The sequence below is a fragment of the Crinia signifera genome, chromosome 2 (assembly GCF_055691185.1).
Source record: "Crinia signifera chromosome 2, ASM5569118v1, whole genome shotgun sequence".
Classification (NCBI taxonomy): Eukaryota; Metazoa; Chordata; class Amphibia; order Anura; family Myobatrachidae; genus Crinia; species Crinia signifera.
The window spans coordinates 342669004-342693639 of NC_139218.1; the positions used below are offsets into that span (position 1 = coordinate 342669004).

General features: G+C 48.3%; 1 protein-coding gene across 2 annotated transcripts in view; it reads left to right on the forward strand.

The window, feature by feature from the left end:
* ITGB7 (integrin subunit beta 7) overlaps positions 1-24636 on the forward strand; it is a 108278-nt gene that overhangs the window by 52142 nt on the left and 31500 nt on the right. For both annotated transcript variants that reach the window (XM_083169604.1, XM_083169605.1), the window contains exons 6-8: positions 1863-2104; positions 15261-15419; positions 18027-18122. In XM_083169604.1, the coding sequence (XP_083025730.1) occupies positions 1863-2104; positions 15261-15419; positions 18027-18122 (497 nt within the window). The remainder of the gene's footprint in view (positions 1-1862; positions 2105-15260; positions 15420-18026; positions 18123-24636) is intronic.

Consider the following 24636-nt stretch of genomic DNA (forward strand, 5'->3'; position numbering starts at 1 on the left):
AGAGTACGATTGTATAGGTGCTCAATAACAGAAATGAGAATGAAGATAAAATATATACGTCACTTTTGTCTTAAATTAAATAGTTTCTAAGTGAAATGTCTAGCCTTACATGGTACCTCACAGACTTAGAAATGTCTGGTTTTAGAAATGTCTACCTTGTATGGATGTATCCACACAATTTTGATTGTGACTTCCAAAACACTCCGCCTTTTGAAGACAGGCTCCCAATACACGTCTAATGAGCTAACAGGGATGCAATATTTTATCTCCATTTTCATTTCTGTTATTGAGTACCTAAAGATGTAGCCACGCACATTTATACCTGATCACCACTGCTCGCTCCCGTTTGTGCACCTGGGAGGTCATTCTAGTTTGCTTGCGCCCTTGCGCGTTCGCGCAGGGGAGCGATGTTTTGCTATTGCGCTTAAGCATTTATGCACATGTACAGGCTCCATTTGCGAATGGACGTGGCGACTTGTATAGTCGCTGGCCTGTTTGCACGTAGCAGTGCGGGAGGGGGGTGTGAGGCGGAGGACACGGGTCACGCCCAGTGTTTCATTTGCGTCCCCATTAAAACACTGGGTGTTCCCATGATAGTTTGTCCATGACGCGGGTGCCGGGGCGAGTAGCTGACATCACCGGATGTCAGTTGCCCGCCCTATTTCTGTACAAGGGTGCCACAAATCTGTCACCAGAGAGTTACTTTTGTTTGCGAAGCCTCATATGATTTCTGGCCTTGAATAATTTCAGGGGAAAATCTGCGTGCATGCAGCGGGCGGACCTTCGTGCGGGCAATGTTTGGTTGGCTCGCAAACCAGAATGACCTCCCTAATTTGCATGAAATTTCCACACTGCATATATTTTGACGAATAATGTGTATCCGTGATGCCCGAGCATGGTAGCAGGATAGTGCCAATATAGCGGGAGTTGCATGTGGTGATTAGCGCGGGGGTCCAAGTCTGCTGTCCATACATGGGAGCAGCCTTGGGGGAATTGGGGGAAATTTACCAAGATTGAATGGGTACGAATATACCCATTTGTACCCATTTGATGTCAAATATGGGCAGTAAATTAGCATCTTCTAATTTATACCCCTTGCACAGTGCAAAAATAACCCAGGTCTGACCGAGGTTAGTGCCAGTCTAACCGGGTCACTTTGGAGCGTGAAAGAGCCTTTTGACAAATCCCAGGTCCAGCACCTGGCAATCCGACCCAGGCCAAAAGAAGGTTTTGACCTGGGTCGGACCCGCTTTTCTGGGCAGTGTGAAGGATTACCTGGATCAAGTGACCTGAATCCCATTCACATTATAGGGAGGAGGCAGAGTCAGCTCCAAGTGCTGCCTCCTCCCCTTCCCCCTGGTGATGCGCTGCCACTCTAATGCCAGGTCGCTGTGGAAGGTTTACTGCACACATAACGGGTCACTCTTGGGAAGGATTCCTGTCCAAATCCCCGGTAGGACCCAGGATTTTAAAGGGGTATTACTGTCCTGCAGTGAGAGGAGTCACAGGGATTTGGGGGAAGGAAGCTCATGTGTATACATGGGCTTCCTCCAGTTTGTTTGGACTGGGTTTAAAAAAAAAAAAAAAAGTAACCTCTGATGCCTACATGGAAAGAAGAGGACCTGATCTACACTGGTTGGATGGTGAGTATACTTTTTTCTCACAGGTACCCTTTTGAATTCTACATGGAAAAGTGGATCGAACCTCCGTGGTCAAGATAGGTGCTATTTATTATTAGAATTAGCACAGATAACGGTTAAGTTTAAATAAGAATTTCCTTTTAGAACTTGAAAAGTAACAATCAGGCTTTGGTATGACTGCCGCCCTGGCTGTAAATGTGACACAAGGTATATTATCCACAGGTTTTGGCTCCTTTGTGGATAAGACGGTGCTACCATATGTAAACACAGTAAAATATCATCTACAGAACCCATGTCCATCCCGTTCAGTGCCCTGCCAGCCAACCTTCAGCTACCGTCACATCCTGTCATTAACATCAAACCTTACCTTATTCCAACAACGGGTCAGTGCAGAAAATATCTCCGGCAACCTGGACTCGCCAGAGGGAGGACTGGATGCGATATTGCAGGCTGCTGTGTGCACAGTAAGGATGTAGAGCATGGACAACTAATGTTGCAATCACATACAACACATACAGATGTGTCCACATACATCTGGGTGCAGGACGGGGTCCCGACAGTCGGGATCCCGACTGTCAAAACACTGACAGCCGGGTTCCCGACGGCCACCTGCTATTTTCCCTCGTGGGGGTCCATGACCCCCATAGAGGGAGAATAGAATAGGTGGCTCGCGTAGCAAGCCACCGTGCCCGCAGCGTGGCGAGCACAGCGAGCCCGCAAGGGCCTTAGTTGCGCTCACCATGCTGTCTGGGTCCGGCCAGTCAGGATTCCGACGTCGGGCTAATGACTGTCGGTATCCCGACTGTCGGACCCCTGTACCACACCCATACATCTAGCCTCTATGCACATTAAGAGCGGTTCTAGTCACCCCTGCTGTAATGTGACTCAGTAGTGCTGACTGAGCATCTTGTCTTATTGACGTTGCTATGTGATTAAGACGCACAAGCAGACTCTGCTGAGTAACACGATATATTCTGTATGCAGCCATTCCTGTATCTGCTACGCTACATTTTTTGGGGGAAAAAAGACACCCAAAGATAATGGAGTTGCATGGAACCAGTCAACTCACCAAGGCATCTCTTGCTACATGGCGTATTGAGGCAAGATGTATGAGGACACATCTGTATTGCCTATATACACATAATGTATCTTCATAACCTTCCTGAAATAATTTGTTATGTGTATTTTTTTCCCATTTCTTGTTATAGTCTAAAACAAAAATGTCAAGTCTGTGGCTAGATTCCCAACACAATCATACAGACAACGTCATCTTGCTCTTTTATACACTATGTAGATGCCTTTGTTTCATTTACATGTCCTCGTACTTGCAAATAGGAAAGTTATTTGATTGTTGTCACAGTTTTTTTATTATGTAAATGAGGAAGAGAGCAATGATGATATAAGGGCATATTTATTAAGCATCATTTCCCTTAAAATAATATAAGTATCACAGCTATTGATGAATAGCCTTATCAGGAGATATCAGTGGTATCTCCTGCATCATGCTAACTCATGTTTCCCACGGCTTTGCCAATCAGAGCAGCCTGTGACAAGAGGATTCCCAACTGCCCCCCTCCCCCCCATCGTGGGACACCACCAGCCACGGGTGGGACATAATAGTCACAAAAATCCTGACTGTCCCACGACAGCTTGGAGCTATGCAATGTTGACCTTTGTGTATGGCATCCATTTGGTGTCGATCTAGACATGGTCTATCCTATGAGTGCCAAAGAAATGAATGGAGAATATAACCTGTCCAGCACTTTATTGCAAGGTTCCAACATTTAGGTACCAATGATGTGTCTCTCCATTACACATGTGATATATCATGTAAGGGGAAAAGGTATACCATAGTGAAGTCATAGTGAAGTACAGTACATAGTGAAGTACATAGTGAAGTAGTACATATGTGGCACCCCAGCCTGGGCCGCTGTGGACCAACCGGGACAGAGTTAATAGGGTTGCTAGGCAACCTTGTACATGGTGCAGGGCCCCGGCAGCAGGACTTCAAGGGGTTAATACCCCAAAGACTGGAGGGTGCAGGAAAGTGTCTTCAGGCTGATTGACAGCCTGGGGAACGTATGGGGAAGGAGGAAGTGAGGAGAAGTGAATGCTGGGGGGGTCAGAGGTCGGAGCAGGAGAGAGGAGCAGCGCGTGTACTCGGAGGAGGGAAGAAGCGTGGCGATCCGGAGGGAGAAGAAAGAGAGCAGCGCGGCGAGGACAAGACTGAGTCCAAACACCGTTGGGAGACAGCTGACGCCGCAGAGAGGAAGAGGTGACGTCGGGGACTGGAAGCAGCCGGCGGGGAGAGAAGTCAGCGTGGAGCGCAGCGGGACAGGAGAGGCGCGACTGAGTGTGGCAACGCTGCAGCAGCAGCGCCCACACTAGTGTGCCCTCCTGCAGCAGAGCACCAGCCGTCCAGAAGCAAGGAGGTCCTATCGTGACGGGCAGGAGCCTGCAACTTGTTCCGGCTCCAGGTATCCACGGTGCTTGCCGCCCCAGGCCTACCTCCCATACACTCCCTGCCACCAACGCAATACACCCAAACGGACACACCTCTGTTCCCCAACGGGTACCCCCTAGCTCCACCAGCAGGATAAGTGGGCACGAAGCCCTATGTCGGAGAGCACCAGTCACCAGGGGAACACCCAACAGGGAGAGGACAACCCCCACCTATCTCTTGTCACCTCAAGGAACCCCACGCCAGCCCCACTGAGCGAGGGGAACCAACCCTCTATCTTAGTGCATCCGGATGGGGAATTTTCCTTTAAGTTGTATGGACGCTACTGTCCCTGTAATTGCCCAGAAAAGGAGCTGCTGCCACCTGGTGGCCAAATTTCATATAGCCAGGAGCAAGTTTCTATCCCTAATTAAGGCTACAGTATTCGCCCTTCGCCCAGGGACATCAGCCTAAGGTGTACACCTAGGAGGGACTCTTAAGATCGTGGTAGTAAAATATGTATTAAGGTCATCTTGCGTGTCCCGTTAATGTTTGTATTTGGTATGTGTTATATGCTGTGTATTTTGGGATCACATGTGCGTAGGTGGCTAGGGCCACATAGGGTTACCAGTATTGCCGAGTGAGGGCATTATTTCCCCTGACCCTGGTTTGACGGTCTGTGGGATGTATACTCCCACTCTCCAGTGGCGCAGGAGTACCGTATCATACTTGAGTGTGAGGTTTTTGATATTCAAGCGAAGTTGTGACCTGCTAGGCGGGTGTAAGATCAGTATTGCAGCTGGGGCGTGGCTACGGAGGCGTTGGTGTGAGGGAGGTTGATGCCGGCTCTCTCCTAGTCCTCCGTCTCTCTCCCGCATCACACATGCATAGGTGATCCGGTCAAAGGGTTCCTATGACCGGCGACAGCAAGCAGACAAAAAGACCCTTTTACCTTCCATTGCCGCTGACTCTGTGATCCTGTGGTCTGGATCCTTTTCGCTCCCCTCCGTGATCTAGCCGGCTGCTGTGGTGTCGGAGCTGCTCGTTGCTGAGGGGACGCGCGGGCTCCCGCTTCTTCCGGTCTGACCTCACGCTGCACGGGTCACTGCCGGGGGAGAACTGCTCCTGGGAGACGCTGAGGCATACAGGCGCAGAGGCAGAGAGGAGTTCCCTGCGGTCACTCCTGCTTCCCCTCCGATTGCCTGTAAAATTGTCGCCGGAGATACCAGCCGTTTTCAGCGCAGAGAATCCCTGCGCTAATTTTCTGACCCCTGGCAGTGTTATCGCCGCAGGTGGAAGTATCTGCACAGGCTCCTGTTCACTCCGGGGCGCAAGATTGCCCGACTCCCCCCTGTCTCCAGCAGCAAACATCCTATTGTAGCTGTATATCCCACCTTGAAAGGAGAGGGAAAAGAAAGGAAGGAGAGAGGAAAAGTCTCTGGCGTTCTGCCACAGCAAGTGACATTATTACCACTACAGACCTGACCCCCCAGACCCAGCGCCCTTTGGGCAAAGGTACTATTTTTCCTTTTTTTTTTTTTTTTTTTTTTTCTGCTTTTGTGCTGGACGGTGGATGAAGTTTTGGGACTCCCATTTGTATTAAGCTGGTATAGGCATACTGTTGCCCTCAGGGTCGCAAATACCCTATATTGTGTCTGAGGCCACTGCAAGGGCCCCGATCGACGTGGTCCTCTCCATCAAGAGCTATTCCTGCAGCTGTGTGGGCACCTGGTCTTTCGAACTTTCCATAATATACCGTGAGGAGGTACCTACAGCTGGGGGGTCGTGGCATAAAGTGGGGAGAGGGGAAGGCAAATATAAAGGGGATAACAACAGCGGTGAGGAAGAGTTAAAATATCTAAAAAAATGGGCAAAACAGGCCAGACTGCGGCTGCTGCCCGTCTGGAAAAGTATGCACGGTCCCAGACTCAGGCAGCAAACAGCTCCCAGATTAATACCCCACAGACTACCCCGTCGAAAGGGTCGACCGAGTCCCGGCCCACGGAGGTCTCATTACAGCAAGTTCTCGATGCAGTAAATTCCTGTGAATCTAATTTGATGATACAGATCAACAAAGTTCAAGCCGATATCTCCCTGCTACGGCAGGACGCACAAGTAATTAGGGAGAGAGTTACAGAAGTGGAGAACCGTGTTTCATCAATAGAGGACGCCATTGCTCCTCTTCAAAATCAAGTTAAATCTATGTCTGGTCAACTTTCAGACATGCGACTTAAAATGTCGGACTTTGAGGGGAGACTCAGACGTAACAATATAAGATTCATTGGCTTCGAAGAAAGGGTTGAAGGAAGCAATCCTGAAAAATTTCTCGAGACGTGGCTAGTGCAGGAATTCGGGAGAGAGGTATTCTCCGCGCAATTTGCAATCGAAAGAGCCCATCGGGTTCCGTCCCGTCCTGCCCCTCCAGGGGGACCACCGCGCACAATAATAGCTAAAGTTCTTAACTTTAGAGATCGGGACTGTATCCTGCGATCTGCCAGGAACAAGGCAGACTTTGGCTACATGGGCAAGAAAATTTCGGCCTTTCCGGACTTTCCCATTGATATCCAACGTGATCGTGCAAAATTCAGGGACATTAAAGCAAGACTCAGATAGCTCGACTTAAAGTATTCCATGCTTTACCCTTCAAAACTGAGGATTGAAGTCAATGGAACGACTAAATTTTTCTTTACTCCTGCCGATGCTGCGGGCTGGCTTGACGGTTCCTACCCTGGGGTGGGCCCGCTCGCCAACTAACAGAGTCATATGTCCATGTATTTTCTTCCTTTTTCTTCTTTTTTTTTTTTTTCCCCATTTTTTCACGCTGCCCTATGGTGCAGCAGTCTGCTGGTTACATGATGTATTTTCGATATTTTTTGATATTTTTGCTGATTTTTCCTGTGTGTGTGGGGGGGGGGGGGGGGGGAGGGGGGAACAGCGGGGAAGGTAATAAAAGAAAAACATCCTGTTTAAATGAGAGAGGGGAGAGTCGGTCACGCTATGGGTGGCCATTAATTGATTAGCCCTAGAGATATTAGTTTGGGGTAGACTATAGAAGAAGGGGGGGAGTAGGGATCCAGGTACGCCAGGGGTGTTAGGTTGTACAGGGTGGGGGTGGGGGGTTGGGGTTACTGTAATGTTTTTTTCTTGTATGTGTTATGTGTTGTGTCTCAAGGCAGTCCATTTGGATGGAGGAAGGAGAGTCGGGAGGAAGCATGGGAGGAGAGTTTATTTGGTTAACTCATGGGAAATATGGTTAAGGTACCGCGGGGATGACTAAATTTCTAACATGGAATGTAAGAGGTCTTAATAACAAAGTGAAACGCTCACTGGTTTTAAATTATTGTAAATCCCTGGACGCCGATATCATCTGCCTCCAAGAGACTTACTTGTGTGGGGATAAATTGCTCTCACTAAAACGCCCGTGGGTGGGTTCAGTCTTTCATGCCCCCTGCTCAACAGCGTCCAGAGGGGTCTCTATCTTAGTTAAGAAATCAGTAATCTTTGAAACTCGTACAGCTAAGATTGACCCAGGGGGTAGATATATCTTCCTAGACGCAAGTATCAACCATGTGGACGTGAGCCTGATGGTGGTATACATTCCCCCCCCCCTTCTCGTACGACGTTATGAGGGCTGCAGTGGAGTTTGCCACTTCTTTTCCCACTAACCATCTGATCTGTTTGGGAGACTTTAATAACATAGTGTCCCCCCTGATGGATAGATGGGGAAAATCTAATAGAGTTGTTAGTAAAGGGGGGAGCAGGTTCGCAGAATTTATAGAGGGGATAGGGTGGAGGGATCCATGGAGACTGCGGCACCCGGTAACCCGTCAATTCTCGTGCTACTCTGCCACCCATGGGGTATTCTCTAGGATCGATCTAATTTTTGTTTCGGACACCTTACTAAATAGGATTACGCAAATTGAATACAAGGCCCGCGGGATCTCGGACCATTCCCCTCTGGTCATGCGGCTCGAGCTGGCGGAGCCAGTGGGGTACAGGTATTGGAAGCTCCAGCCCTACTGGCTCGGTCAGTTCGATCAGGCAGAGATTGAGGAGGAAATTCGATCTTTTTTTCAGCTTAATGATGGCTCATCATCCAGCATTAATATTTGGGACGCCTTCAAGGCTTACCTGAGGGGGGTGTTCATTAAAAAAATTTCATTTCTGAAGGGACTCCACCGTAAAAAGGCAGGCGATCTGGAGGCAAGAACACTGGAATTAGAAAGTGTCTATCAGGCTAGCAATTTGGACTCTGACAGGGTGGAATGGCAAGGGGTACAGAGAGAGTGGCTAGAATATCTACAGGAAGTTAACTATCGTAGGCTCAAAGTGGGCTCCCACCAATGGTATACTGGCTCTGATAAGGCGGGCAAATTCATGGCCTTTCTGCTCAGGATGGATAAGCCCTCTAATATTATAGCTAGTATCAGAACTGAACAAGGCCTAATTTTGTCATCAACCCCAGATATAGTGGAAGAATTTGTTAGTCACTTTGGAAAAGTCTATCAATCAGTCCAGAAATCCAGCGAGGAGGACTTGAGTCAATTCTTCATGGGCTTACAACTCCCTGTACTGTCTCAGGACGCCCAGAGCCTTTTAGATGCCCCAATTACCAGTGAAGAAGTAGAGGGTGTAATTAACTCTCTTCCCTTGGGTAAGGCCCCAGGATTGGACGGCCTGCCAGGGGAAATGTTTCAAAAATTTGACAAAGCCCTGATTCCCCGTATGGCAGCCCTATGTAATGCTGTGATGATGGAGGAGGATCTTCCCCCCTCTATGGCGGAGTCATCTATAGTGTTTATTTTAAAGAAGGGTAAAGACCCCATGAGCGTGGACTCATACAGGCCCATCTCGCTCATGCCTACTGACGCGAAGATAATCGCCAAAGTCTTGGCTAATCGCTTAGGTACTGTGATCCAGGATATAATACACCCTGACCAATCTGGATTCATGAGAGGAAAATCCACTACGATTAATGTTAGGAGGGTCTTCTCCTACATTCAACATATGAAGACTAAGGGGTTGAACGCCGCGGTGGCCTCATTCGACGCGAACAAGGCGTTCGACTCCGTCGAGTGGGGCTACCTATGGGGCGCCCTGAAGGCTTTTGGGTTTGGGCCCGGCTTTGTCAGATGGTTGAGACTCATGTATAAGAATCCTAGGGCCAGAGTCTCAATAAACGGGTTTACATCCCAGTCATTTCCCTTGTTTAGAGGGACTCGGCAGGGCTGTCCCCTTTCCCCCTTGATTTTCGCTGTAGCAATAGAACCCCTGGCCTGCTTGCTAAGAACCAAGCTACACTGTGAGGATGTGGGAAGAGACCTGAAATACAATCTAGTTTCTCTCTACGCTGACGATTTATTGGTTGGCACGGCTGACCCAAATAGAGATCTCCCAATTTTGATTGAACAACTTGGTCATTTCGGTGAACTCTCGGGGCTCACCGTTAACTGGAGTAAATCACACTTGATGGTGGTGGGAGAGGATGCTCTGGGTGGCGGCGAGCTCGGTGTACCATTGGTAAAGACCACAGGTTTTAAATATTTGGGGGTTAGAGTGTCGGTAGAAACACAGGACTACCTAAAAGATAATATAACTCCAGTGATACAGGAGGCAAGGGCTAAGTTTAAGTGCTGGGCCAAGCTTCCTTTAACGGTGCAGGGTAGGGTGAACTTAATTAAAATGGTAATCCTGCCCAAAATATTGTATTTGTTTCAACATTCCCCAATATACATTAAGGACGAATACTTCAGAAGTCTGGATAGTGTGGTGTCCTCATTTATTTGGGGTGGCAGGCGCCCGAGAGTTAAACTTGCCACTCTATGCAGAGATCGGGATAATGGGGGTATGGCTCTCCCAAGCTTCAGGAGATACTATTTCGCCGCCCAGCTACTCCATCTGAGGACGTGGGTGAAATCGGACGAGCAGCCTTGCGAATTGATTAGGCTCATAAGGTGTATAGATCCAAACGCTACCCCGATGCAGATCCTTCTAGCAGGGTCATTAAATAGATCCTATCCCCCTATAGTCTCTCAAGCAGTGAGAATTTGGAAAAGGGTATGCGAAGTGGAGAACTACGTGGGTCAGGATCCAGAATCATCGTTCCTTCTTCTTCCCATAGCTTCGGAGATCACTAGACAGCAAGGGGGGAGGCTATGGTCGCAATATGGTATTAGCTCATTGGATAAAGTATTTCAGGGTAGTAATTTCAAATCCTTTGCCCAGCTCCAGGCAGAGTATGCCCTACCAAAGTCAATGTTTTTTAGATTTTTACAGCTGAGGAGTGCGATCTCCAAATATGGTGGGGACAGGGAACAATGGTTAACAGAGACCCCTATCAAGGTCTTCTTGAAAAAACTTACTTTACGTAAAGGTGTCTCAAAATTATATAAATACTTAACGGTTATTGCCCCCGACGAAGGGCTAATTCAGCTCATGCACAAATGGGCGGTAGATATTCCCGAGATTAAAGAGAGTAACTGGCAGGCGGCCCTAGCAGTCCAAAAAAAGGCAACAAACTCCATACGCGTACAACAAGTTCAGTTCAATATTTTACATCGAACTTATTTGACTCCAGCTCGATTAAGAAAGATGAATGGATCTGGGGCTGATACTTGTCCAAAATGTGGCGAAAATGGGGCAACATTTTGGCATTTAATTAGGACGTGTGGCAAAGTAGACCAATTTTGGAAAAGGGTCTGCCAGGTACTCTCCGGGCTGGGAGTGGCACAGGCCAATCTTACTGACATTAACCTGCTCATGGGGTTATGGGAGGAGGGCGTAATGACTAGCGACTTGAGTCTTCTTCTCCTGCATCTTACTGCAATCGCAAAAGTAGTTATAGCCCGCTATTGGATGTCAAAAAATGGGCCGCCTTTTAACGAATGGCTCAACTTGGTGAATGCGACATTCGAACATGAGAAATTCCATTATGCCTCTACAGGGCGTAGTACAAAATTCTTCTCTATCTGGCAACCCTGGCATAGCTCTGTTTTTTACCAATTCACAGGATAGATTCACGCAAACCTATTTTAGCAAGTTTTTTTTATAGCTTAATTTCTCTATTTTTGGCCTCACATGTGAAGGGTTTACCGTTCTTCTTCATATAGTAGCACTTGTTAATATATTAGGTTTTGAATATTTAGTCTGGATTCATGTAAATTAAATACATGTGCACATATTGTGCCCCAATTGGGCTCCAAACGGGTCTTAGACCCTGGTCACGTAGTACCTTAAGTAACAACACAACTTCTTCTTCTTTTTTGTTTTGTTTTGTATACCCTGGCTGAGTAAGGGGATATATAAAGTTGTGTCGGAATTCCAGGCATATTAGCATATTGCACTTTTTGCACTCACGCACTTTTCTTGACTCTACTCGTAATTGTGGTTTATAAAAATTCCTTAGAAGTCACGTGTACACGTCGTTAGCCCCTCTTTTTTCACCTAGTTACTTTTTATTACTATAACTTTCCGGTTTCTTTAAATACATGCGCACTACTTTGTCTATAGCCAGAACTACTAACCTCTGTCTTAGTAAGCCTCATAGCCTCCCTCGAGTAACTCTTCAACATCATATCTCCTAGGGTTCAGTATCCAAAAATTGCAATAGTCGTTCGACACCAGGTGTCATTTTCAGTTTTTGTACATGTCCTCCTGTATCTGCTGTCATTGTTTAAATTTTTCCTTTTTCTTTTTGTAACTATTATCCCAGATTTTTTCACCTCCGTATAATGTCTGCCTTGTATTGTATTTTGTACTGTCTTGTCTATTTTTTTATATTTTTATGTTTTTTGTAAAATGAAAAATAAAGACTCAATTAAAAAAAAAAAAAAAGATCAGTATTGCAGTGCTAAACTGTTCAGGCCGTTTACAGACGTTTCTACGTGTATGACAATTGTTTATTCACCCTTTGCACTAAATAAAACGTAAGTAGTTGTACCTGCTGAACGCCTTGCTTGAGTTCCTACGGAGGTGTGTTCCCTACAACCGACGCGGTGAAAAATCTGTGTGGAACCGAGAGTATCCAGCGACCAAGGTAATCCTATTCTACCCTCACCGTCGACCTATCACACATACTGAATTACATATGAAGTCATAGTAAAGTACATAGTGAAGTCATAGTGAAGTACATAGTGAAGTCATAGTAAAGTACATAGTGAAGTCATAGTAAAGTACATAATGAAGTCATAGTGAAGTACAGCCTTTTAAAAAAACACTTCATAAAAATGAATCCAAATGATGCCAGCTTAAATGGTGGTACCAGATGGGCCTAGAACTGTGGCCAAACAGTAATACTGTATATAACCATGGGTGAGTAAATAGAGTCCCGGACACTCCATCCAAACTCCTTCTGATGGTATAATCACTCAGTCGTCTGGTCTCCCCACCATCTGTCTGTAGTAGCTGCAAGTATCACCAATGCATTTCCTACCTCCTCTGGGGACTTTGTGAAGGTGTAGAAAACTCCTCACAGGTTATGGATACAGAAAATAACTATCATCCAATCCGATGCTCTGCAGCACAGCTGAATCCTATACAGCGATGATACTACAAGTCCCTTGATCCTTTGCGGGGCTGCGGAATTCCGGAGGCTAGGATCCAGTCCTCCAACTCCCAGGGTTACTATAGTAACCTGGCATCCTTACACATGATATATCACATGAGAGATACAGCATTCTGGAACTTTGCAAGAAAGCACCGGAACGCCCATGCGGATGACCATAAAATATTGGGCGTTCCCCTGATCCATCCCGCCTGGAGCGAATGGCTCTGTGAGTGTGAAACTTGCTGAAGCGGTTTGCTCCGGGGGTCTGCACATGTGCAAATACACGCATACAGAGACCCTCACCATCGGAACGGGGCCCTTCCGAATGATGTAGAATCAGGCCCAGAGTTTGTTCTTTACTTCTATTCACATGGTCTATCCCAGTGATGGCTAACCTTGACACTCTAGATGTTGTTGAACTACACATTCCAGCATGCCCTGCTACAGTTTTGCTATTTGGCCATGTGAAGACTGATGCAAGGCATGATGGGATGTGTAGTTCAACAACAGCTGGAGTGTCAAGGTTAGCCATCACTGGTCTATCCTATGATCCACACACATGCACAAAGTTCTGAACTTCAGTAGTTTGTGACATGTGCCGCTACTACTGTGGGACCTGAACCAGACACAATGTTAATAACTATGTAAATAAAAATAGGTGATAAAAGCCACAATGTAGTTGGTGCTGTTTCTTATCTGCAGTAACTTCCAGTATTCTCAGTGACTGTGAAGCAGTTAGTATATTTTGCAAGTAGCCATAGTTGCCTACTCTCCTGCATTCTGCAGGAGATTCTCTGAAATGGAGACATATCCCTCTCTCCCTGAGGGTATGGATCATTGGACAGACAGCAACTAGGTTGACAAGCATTAGGGCAACACCACTAGGTCAACATGCATGAAGATCGACATCACTGAAGGTCGACGTGCAGGAAGGTTGACATGGATGAAGAGTGAAGAGGGCATGAAATACCACCTGTCGACTCAAAAGAAGGGTAAAAAATCCCATGTCAACCGTCTTGACTGTCAACCTTCCCCATGTCAACCTAACAATCATGTCGACCTTACTGCATGTCGACCTTACTGCATGTCGACCTTCATGAATATCTACCTAGTGGTGTAGACCTAGCGACCCTATCCCCTCCCTGAAGAGTCTAGAAATCTCACCGGCTTTGTTCGAACCCACCTTATGAAGTTGTTACCCTTTTTGGGGAAAATAATTATTGCATAGACATCACATTCATTATCATATATGTTGTGCTGAGAGAAGAAACTAAATTTCATAGCAATTGATACAAGGAAATAAATAGTCCCAAGGCGCAAAGCCTTAATCCTGCTGCCTAACGTGGAAAAAGGAGGATCACCGTAGTCCTCCAGTAAGGGATATGTGGCAAAGCGAAAACCGATTGTGAGAAGGGCGCTGGATTCCTGTTCTTCCACTCAGAGTACCCTCAGAATTAGTCCGTGGGAATGATAAAAGCAAAAAGACGTATATTATAAAACGGTCAAGTTTGCTATGTACATATAATGTGATGGTGGGAAAACATGTACAGTGAATGGATTCCCAGGTGATTTATTCGTACCGTTACTCACTCGAAAGTGATACGTGTACCCACATATAAGGGTTTCTTTTAGTTGGGTCACCTCCGTGTAAATGTGCCGGAAAATCAATCAGAGATGCGTACCGTACTCACCTTGGAGGTGGAGAGGGATTGTGCCACTATCTACCTGTATCCTTGGACTGCCTGGTCAGCGGTGGGTGGCCATACACCGCTCCCTCAGGTACAGTTCCTTTGCTTTTTCCAACATTATGATACAGGCTGTTTTTAATGTGCACTTATCCCTAAATAAACACCCATACTGAGATCAATCCTTATTCCCCTTTTTTCTTGTACACTGGGGTGGATTGGAGGAAATACCATTCAGTGTTTGGCCCTTGCATATTGGACCATAAAGATACCTTTAAAAGAGGATAACCAAGTGCGTACATGTGAGTACGGTACGCATCTCTGATTGATTTTCCGCTACATTTACACGGAGGTGACCAAACTAAAAGAAACCCTTATATGTGGGTACACGTATCACTTTCGAGTGAGTAATGGTACGAAAAAATCACCTGGGAATCCATTCACTGTACATGTTTTCCCACCATCACATTATATGTACATAGCAAACTTGACCGTTTTATAATATACGTCTTTTTGCTTTTATCATTCCCACGGACTAATTCTGAAGGTACTCTGAGTGGAAGAACAGGAATCCAGCGCCCTTCTCACAATCGGTTTTCGCTTTGCTAAATTTCATAGCAAATAATTGCAAAAAAATAATAATCCAATATTGCAGACAGCACTGTTATTATCAATAGTAGTTACTAATGTTATCTAGAAATATCTAGCAACAAGCCCATATATGGAACTAGCCACGCCATTTGGGTGGAGCCTGACACGCCCCCTTAATAGGGCACTGTGAAAAATTCTACTGCCAACTATAATATCCCTGAATCTAGTTATCAAAAGTAGGCAAGTAGTTTATGTGACTTTATCATGTTGAAACATGTATATGCATATTTTTTTATTTGTGCTTTATTTGTGCTTGACTCATCTGATCACATTTTCCATCCATGGAATCTCTTACGCAGGACCGCATTGGCTGGAGAAATGTCACACGTCTCTTGGTGTTTGCCTCCGATGATGTCTTTCATATGGCAGGGGATGGAAAGCTAGCAGGAATATACCTTCCCACTGATGGGCACTGTCACTTAAATGAGAATGGAGAGTATTCTCTCAGCAATATGTATGTGAGTAACATCAGCTTTTATGTTATCTAGAGACCAGTACTGAGACCGCTAGCCAATAGGCGCTTGCGGTCCAGCAGCCAATCAGAAGCAGCAATAATGGCTGCTGGACTGCGAGCGCCTATTGGCTAGCGGTCCAGCGGAAGACTTAATTAATATAAGGGTTGGACAGGGCAGCTCAGCTGGGCAGAGCAGGGAGCGGGCGGGGGAGGGCGGAGAGCGGGCATGAGATGCAGGCTGCAGTCCCCCTTGGCAACAAGCTTTTTAGTTCCCCTTGGCAACAAGCTTTTTAGTCCCCCTTGACAACAAGCTACTTAGTCCCCCTTGGCAACAAGCTATTTAGTCCCCCTTGGCAATGAGCTATTTTAGTCCCCCTTGGTAACGAGCAATTTTAGTCCCCCTTGGTAACGAGCAATTTTAGTCCCCCTTGGTAACGAGCAATTTTAGTCTGTCTCTCTCTCCCCCTCAGTACAAGTGGTGATGTGTACCTCCGGCAGTGGCAGGTCTTCTCATCGGCAATGGCAGCGCCGGGTCTCCTGATTTACCAGCGCCTGCAGTGGCAGGTCTCCTCACCGGTGCTGGGTCTCCTGCTTACTGGCATAGGGTCTCCTGTTGACTGGTGCTGCAGACCTTTTAATTGCTCCACTGAAGGGGGCACGGGATGCTATTATAATCTAACTCTATGTCCACCTGGATAGTAAAGTATGAACCAAGTTGGGCTGCACCAAAAAAAGATTTGTGTTGACGCGGTGAATGTTGACCTCGCATCCATCGATCTACTGCTTGCATCTAACTCTCATCACAGTCGATCTAGACGCTGTCGGCTATCTTCGCGCATCTAACTAGATGCCTTCAATTTTTCATCCCGACCAGGACTCGCCTGCTAAAGACCCACCTCCCTATGGAGACGAGTCTGTATTTGGAAATGGACGTGAATTGTAGAATCCGCAGCCATTATTCGACAAAACGGCAGCATTTATAACTATCCACAGACTTTCCGACACTAGACAGCTGGAAAATTGATTTCCGACTGTCGAGCTAGTGTGGGATACGTCGAAAACCGCCTGGGAAGTTCTGACTATCGGTATCCGGGATTGAATACCCTCCTGTATCTTTCAATCAAAGAGAGGGCAGCCATCCAATACCAGATGAGCCTGCGCACATTGTGAGGGCGATCATCCACTAACAGTGTTACAGAATGGGACATGGCGTTAAAATACAAGAACACTGGTGGCATGGGTAGAGCTAGGGCGGGGTCAAACATGAGGATGAAGCACAGTAACTGAGAGAGCTTATATAATAAGGACATGACATGTGTAGCATAGTTGACTAGTCAGTGATTTTAAGGGACAGTTCCAGATCTTAAATTCTATATTTTTTTGTTTGCATCCATCTCCCCCCCAAAAATGTAGCTCATAGGTCACAATGGCTACTGCCATCTGAAGATGGAACTAGCCGCCAGTCCAAGCTCTGGAATGGCAGCTTTTGTGAATGAACACTGTGAGAATGCAGCAGAACTCTCCATATCTACTGCCTTCTCCCCTTCCTACATACCCTAGAAATGCCTCTTAAGGTGCCCATACACGTTACAATTATTGTATACAATATTGTATACAATATCGCATCTCATTGCATCTCGGTTTTGCGATGAGATGAGATGTGATCTAGAACAACAGGTATGTGCTGCACATACTTTTTGTACTAGATCTCATCTCATCTCATTGGATTGCAAAACCTATGCAATGCGATGAGATGCGATATTGTATACAATATTGTATACAATTATTGTAACATGTATGGGCGGGAAGCGGTCATCGAATTAACTTAGGTCTACAGTCATTAGGTCGACCCCACTAGGTCGACTGGCAGGAAGGTCGACCTGACTTAAGGTCGACATGGGCCAATGTCGACATTACTTAAGGTTGAATTTACATAAAGGTCGACATAAGGAAGGTCGACTGGTCATAAGGTCGACATGGGGTTTTTCACTGTTTTTTGAGCCAACATGTGCCGACAGGCGGTATTTCATGCCCTACCATCCACTAGGGCGAGGAGGAGGTTATTAAAGCTGAGCGAGCCACCATGCCCGAAGCATTGCGAGCGAAGTGAGCGATGCGAGGGTCCGATTCTCATTGCCAACTGTGTCCATGTCGACTGTGTCAACATTCAGATAAAAAAACAGTGAAAAACCGATGTCGACCTTATGACCAGTCGACCTTCCTCATGTCGACCTTTATGCAAATTCGACCTTAAGTCATGTCGACCTTGGCCCATTTCGACCTTAAGTCAGGTCGACCTTCCTGCCAGTCGACCTAGTGGGGTCGACCTAATGACTGTAGACCTAAGTTCATTCTGATAGATGTACCGATTCCGTATGGGCACCTTTAGGGAATCTTTTACATGATAGCATTGATAGATGTGTTCTCTGCTTGGATGCACCAAATATGGAAACTATTTTGAATGATCACCTTCTTTGCTTTGTACAATGACAGGTGTACCACAGAACATTTCCATATCTGTCAGAAAACATGCAATGTCATAATGCAGGGGGTTTATAGGCAAGCTCTAGTAATTTGGGAGAAATACCAAATACTGCTGTCTCTTTTTCAGGATTATCCATCGGTGGGACATCTCGCCCAGATCCTCTCAGAAACCAATATCCAGCCTATATTTGCTGTCACCAGTAACGTCCTCAACACATATGAGGTGTGTACAATCATGGCCGCCGAGAGGGGAGGGGGGCGGGTACATTTTACCTGGGCCCGGGCCTATCAGGGGGCCCGGGTCCGAAGACACACAAAAAAAACACTTTTTTTTTTTTTTTAGTTATTTTAGAAGCGGCTGCCGCTGCGCAGCGCGATTCTGTGTAGTGGGAGCGCGGGCGGCAGAAGATCAAAGCCAGAGAGGCTTGGCGAGCGGGTGCTTACTGTGTCTGACTCACTTCACTTTAGTTAGTGTGTGCCGTCAGCATGCAGGCGCAGCGCTACACCGCTGCGGAGCTTCCGTGTAGAGACTCTCGTGAGATGATGATTACATCATCTTACAGGTCTCCTGTGTGTGTGACCGGATGCTGCAGCCTGCTTGTTGTTGTGGGATTAATGGGAGTCAGCACCAGGAAGGGAAAGATGCAGTGGAGCCGGCCCGGAGGAGCTATAAGCTGCTAATTGTAAGTGCATTTGTCTCCTCTGCCTGGGCTGGCTTAATAGCTGAATATATAATATTAATATTTTACACACTATATATATATATATATATATATATATATATATATATATATATATATATATATATAATATATATATTATATATATATAATATATATTATATATATATATATAATATATATATATATATATATATATAATATATATTATATATATATATATTATATATATAATATATTATATATATATTATATATATATATATATATATATATACCCTCCAACATTTTTAGGGCAGAAATGGAAACTGGGCATTTTTTTATATATATTTATTTAAATATGTATGCAGGAGAAGAGGAGGGGGTCTGCCAGCAGTCTGGCAAAACTTGCAGTCTATTAAAAGAGGGATGTAACTTGCTGGGTGATCTATACACATTTCTGCTAAAAAAACCCACTGATCTATACATATTGCTGCCCAGTATCATGTAAACCCCATTATGGTACACTGACTTTTCGCAGCGTAACACAGCCACTTGTAGCCAGTGACGTGCAGCACGGTCACAGATAACCTCAGTGAGACACGGCCATTGCTGCCACACACAACTAGTACACCCCACGTAAATGATGTGAAGTGCACCGAATGGACCAATAGCTATGGGTCTACGATATCTGAGTACTCGGGCATGGTTCGTGTTAGAGGCGCACAAACAGCTCGCCTAGCAGCAGCTTTCTCCCAATCTCATTCAAACAGCGCCTCGCACGACAGTGACACTGACGCTGCGAAATCACACGCTACACCGTCAGTCTAGCCAATCACCCTGCGCCTCCAGACAGCCTCTCCAATCAGAGACCAGTCAGGTGATATTGCAGCCAATCAGACATGACTATTCTGACAGCCCTGCCAGTCAGGGTAAACTTTCATCTACATCTGCGCACAGGCAGCACACGGAGCAGGGGCCCGGAAGCCAGGACTGAGGAGGAACATTTAAGCGAGTGACTGACGCCAGCTGAAATTTAAAAAAAATCGGTACATTCGGTACTATTTATATTTGCCAGTACATACTGTTAAAAAACGGTACTGTACCGGCACATTCGGTACAGTTGGAGGGTATGTATAGAGATATATATATAGCGGGCTGGTGGGGCGGCGGCACTCACAGACTGCACATTAGGACTTGAAACAAGAATAAATAGGGACACTTACCAATCCATGCAGGGTACACCGCGGTCCCGTCTGCGCCATCCGCCTCCATCTCCGTCCAGCGCCTGTCATGCAGACTTCCGGCAGAAGTGAGGTGTTGGAGGCGGTTGCCTCCAACTGCCGGAAGTCTGCGTGACAGGCGCTCGACGGAGGCGGATGGCGCATACGGGACCGCGGCGCACCCGGCATGGATTGGTAAGTGTCCCTATTTATTATTGTTTTTATCACTCTGCCAGTGATCTGATGAAGGAGACTAGCTCCGCGAAACATTATCATTAAATGCACTTGTTACACCATTTCAAGTCCTAATGTGCAGTCTGTGAGTGCCGCCCCACCAGCCCGCTATCTGTAAGGGACTAGTTCTCCCAGAGGAAGGCACCCCAGCAAGTTGTCCAGGGAGGGGTCCAGAGTGCCGGAGAATCAGAATATATATATATATATATATATATATATATATGGGAGTACGGATGTGGGCAGACCTGGGCTGGCGTGGGACGGCTGCAGCATCACAGAGGTTCTTCTGAGCGTTGTTCCGCTCTCCAACTCCAGGGCCTGCTGAAAGCTAGCCACGTGACTTTGGAGTTTACCGTGGCTCGACAACAGGAGGATACTTAGGGTAGGTAGTCCCTGGGTGCCAGGAGGAGCTGGGTCAGAGAGGCCACCTCCCGCGGGAGTACCACCCACTCCACAGAATCCATCCCGCCCTGCTCCCCATCCCAGCCGCCATAAGCAGTAGCAGGTGCCAGTGCCATGTCTCCAGCCCAGCAGTCCCAGACCTGGTTCCCCATCCATGTCCAGGTCACTGTGTTCCAAGGTGGAAGGTGGGTGGCTGGTTGCTCTGTGTCTGCTGCCTCCCTGCATGCTGCTGGGGCTGAGATCTAACCCTCGAAGTCAGCATGTAACCCCTGGCAGAGCATGTACTGTAACTCCATGACAACGAGCATGTTAACCCCTGGCAAAGCATGTAACCCCTGGCAGAGCAGGTAATTCCCTGGCAGAGAATGTTAACCCCTGGCTGAGCCTGTTAACCCCTGGCAGAGCATGTAACTCTGGGCAGAGCATGTTAACCCCTGGCAGAGCAGGATAATCCCATGGCAAGGAGCATGTTAACCCCCTAATATTCAATGAGCATTACGGTGTGTGGCATAACGTGTAATGAGCATTATGGCATGTGGTATAATATGTAATGGGTGTGTGACATGTGTAATAGGCATTACAGTGTAAATTTTTGTATGTGTATCCACCTTGGAAGCAGTGGCGTAACAACGGGTGCGCAGAGTGTGCGGGGAGCTCCGTCCATGGGGGCCCCAGGAAGTTCTTGTACCGGGGCCCAGGATTTCTCTTGGCGGCCCTGTGTACAATGTGTCTGTGTTACATGTAATGCATCAGACGTGGCAGTGTCACTTACTTGAGTGACACTACGGGGTATATTCAATGCCCTGACTGCAAACTAACGATGGCGAGAAGTGCCAATAGCTCCCCATCAGTGTATTCAACTCACTCTTCTTCACTCACTGTTTCCACCTCGCCTGGACCGCATCTTGTGGCGAGCCCCGCCGGTTTAATGGCCACACTCGCCATTTTCACCCTGAGGCGAGGTGGAAATGGCGAGTGTGGCCATTAAAACGGTGAGGCTCACCACAAAAAATGCGGTGTCCTCTCACGTGAGGATTTGGCCCCAATATTGAATATGGTGAGGGGACAGCGAGGATGGCTTGTTTTTGGCAAGGAAAACCCATCCTCACCGTACAAACCCCCTCGGCGAAGGCTTTGAATACAGCCCTACGTGTTTAGGGGAAAATCCATGTTCATACCTATGTATGTGTGGTGATGTAAAAGAGGGTGTGACTTTGTGGGGAGGGTGCGAATTTGTGTTGGGGGTGTGGCCCTGGCCTCTTTTTTTGTCACTCCAGGGGTCCCGGACTACCCATGGAGGCAGTTTGTTTGCAGCATCGGCACCTGCACTGTGACAGGAGCTGGGTGTTGAATGAAGCATATCAGTGCTGCAATAATTGAGCAGGCATTTTGGTGTCACCCCTACATAGCTGACATCGGGAGTGGCCCACACCCCCATTGCGACACCACTGTTATTAATATTTATTTTAAATATTTAAACAACGCAGTGGCTAGGATAGACATGAAGTGACTTAAACTGAATAGCTGGGTGGGACCAAGACTTAGCATGTGACATGGTCAGCCAATGGCTAGGGCTCTGGGTTTGTTAGCATTAGGTTAATACAGCAGGAGAGGGGAGGAGTCTCCCTCTTCTCCTGGAAAATTCTGTGTGAACACATCTGTGTCTCCTCCGTCGACTGTTTCAATACACAAACTGTGGTGAATTGTGAGTACAATTGTCCTACCTGAAATAGTACTATGCCCCGTGCTGCTGCCAGACGCCCCAGGCGTGTTGTGAGGCCGCCCGCCCGTTTTGTGGAGGCCGAAGGTGCTGATACGGCTGAGGCACCATTGGTGGCTGGCGGGTGCCCCCCGGCCTCTGCCGGAGGCTCAGGAGGGAGGCGCGCGGCTGCTGCTGCACCCGCGGCGGTAGCTCCGGTGTCCTCGCGTTCCGGCCGCCAGGCGGGGCTGAGGGGGTCCGTTCGAGGTGGGCGCGCGTCCGTTCGCGCCCAGCCAGGTGCGAGGGTAGCCAGCCCCCAGCAGCCTGAGGCATCGGTTCCCGGACGGGGGCTCGCTGCCGCACGTTCTGGGCTCCGGAGCAGAGGTCGCGCTGCTGCGGCCGTGTCCCGGCGGGTGCCTGATGACGTCGGCACCTCGCCGCGCGGCTGCGGCAACACGCGCGGCAGGGGTACTTCACGCGGCGGGCGCAGGTCTGCTGACAGCACCCGTCGCGACTCAGCGCAAGAGGCTACACAGGAGGATCCTCCTGAGGCCTCTGTGAGCTATTCCAGCAGTCGTGCCCGGCGGCCATTAGACGCCGCCGGAGGTGCGCGACCTAAGATGGCGGCCGGGTCCAGCCGTCCTCGCGGACGGCGGGGCTCAGGTTCAAGGGGCAGTAGGCCTCAGGTATGGCAGGATAGAGGGGCAGCTGCTTCAGAGCTGGCAGGCTATGAGGAGGCTTATGAGGATTGCTATGAGGAGGATGCAGCGCCCGCCCCAGACCCAGAGACTCCTTACTATGGTTATAGGCCGTCATGGGAGAGGGGTAGTTTGCATGAGAGGGGCGACCCTGCAGGCATCCCTGTCAGGGGCGCGCGCAGGGGGGCGGCCTCAGGCCGCAGCAATCAACAAGGTTCTGCGGCGGGGCAGGGAAGGGGCAGCAGAGCTTGGCCGGTCCCCGGGACTTTCGACCCGGCTCTGTTGTCCGCTGCTCTTTCTTCAGTGGCGGGGGCCCTAGCCACTCTAGTGGAGGAGGGTCCTGGAGAACCCTCGGGTTCCCGCTCGGGCAGGCGGGGCTCTTCTCTTAAAGGGCAGCAGATTCCGGGCTGTGCCGAATTTGTCCGGGCATTTGGTGGGGTTAACACCCCGGCCCCAAGTGGTCGCCGGGTTTCCCCGGGGAACCCTGTATTAATATTGCACGTAACAGACGCCAGCGGGCAGGTGGCCTGCATGAGTGGCCCGCGCGGCCTTTGTCCGTTGTTTCCTCAGATGCTGACGAGGCTAATGTCGAGGAAGTGGGCAGAGGCAGAGCCGAAGATGATACCGATGAAGACGATGTTACATGGGCGGCACAGCCAGAGGACACAGGTGACGACTCTACTGATGGGGGGAGGGCTGATTCTGTGGCGTGCTCATCAACAGTGGGGTCAGGCTCCACTTGCCATTCCTCCTCCTCTTCTTCCTCCTCTGCAGGCGGCTCAGAGGCAGGTAGCGCTAAGAGGACGCGTAAGCGTGCAGCCAAGTATGCGAAGAAGGAGGCGGGCCGCCAGGCTTTCAGTGGCAAGCGCAAGCGCAGTGCAGCCTTGTCCAGGAGGGAACGTAAACGCAGGAACCTTCCTGGGGTAGTACACTGCGACTACACAGCAGTGGTTAGGGGTCTGCGCGAGAGTTGCAGGGCAAAAATTCAAAAAGGGGAATTTGTGGACCTTTTCAGCCTCACCGATGAGTCCAAGAAAGCCTACAAAGCAGCCAAAGCAAAAGGGGGCGTAGGGGCGGAAGCATTTCGCTCATATGATAACTGGCTAGCTGGTTTCTGTGTATTTGCGGCTTGCTACCTCGAGGATAGGCCCGATGAGCATATGAATATAATTCGTTATATTCATATGGTTCACGATATGTATAGGTCAAACGGGGGCGTCGCCTGGAGGACATATGATGAACAGTTCAGGCGTAAGCAGGACTGTTTACATATTATGGATTTCGGCTGCAAGGATGTGGAAGTTTGGATGGGGTTGACCAGGGCCTATGCTGAGACGGTGGAGGCGGCACGCCCGGTTACCACAGTTGTCGCTGCTCCCGCAGCTCAGCGTCGGCCATCTGGCGAGGCGGTCCCCCACAAGCGCCCCGCTGCGGGGGGTAGGCCGTTCAACCCTGGCGCAGCAAAAGGGAAGTGCTATGCATTCAATAATTCCTTCTGCAGCCAGGGACAACGCTGCCGGTACAAGCACATATGCATTAATTGTTCCGGTAACCATTCGGCCTCGCATTGCTTTCGGGGTGGCCGCCCCTCTAGAGGGGCGGTTGCTTCGGCAGCATCCAGGCCCGCGGCGTCCACAAATGCTAGATAGAGCAGCCACTCCGGTGCGGGTACAAGCCATGGTTCCTTGGCTTGACCGCTACCCGGATAAAGAGGCAGCCAACTTTATTAAAGAGGGTTTTACTCACGGTTTCCGTCTTCCCATTTCGGGGGAAGTTTTAGGGGGTACGTTTAGGAACCTCCAGTCAGCGCGTTCGCTGGCTTC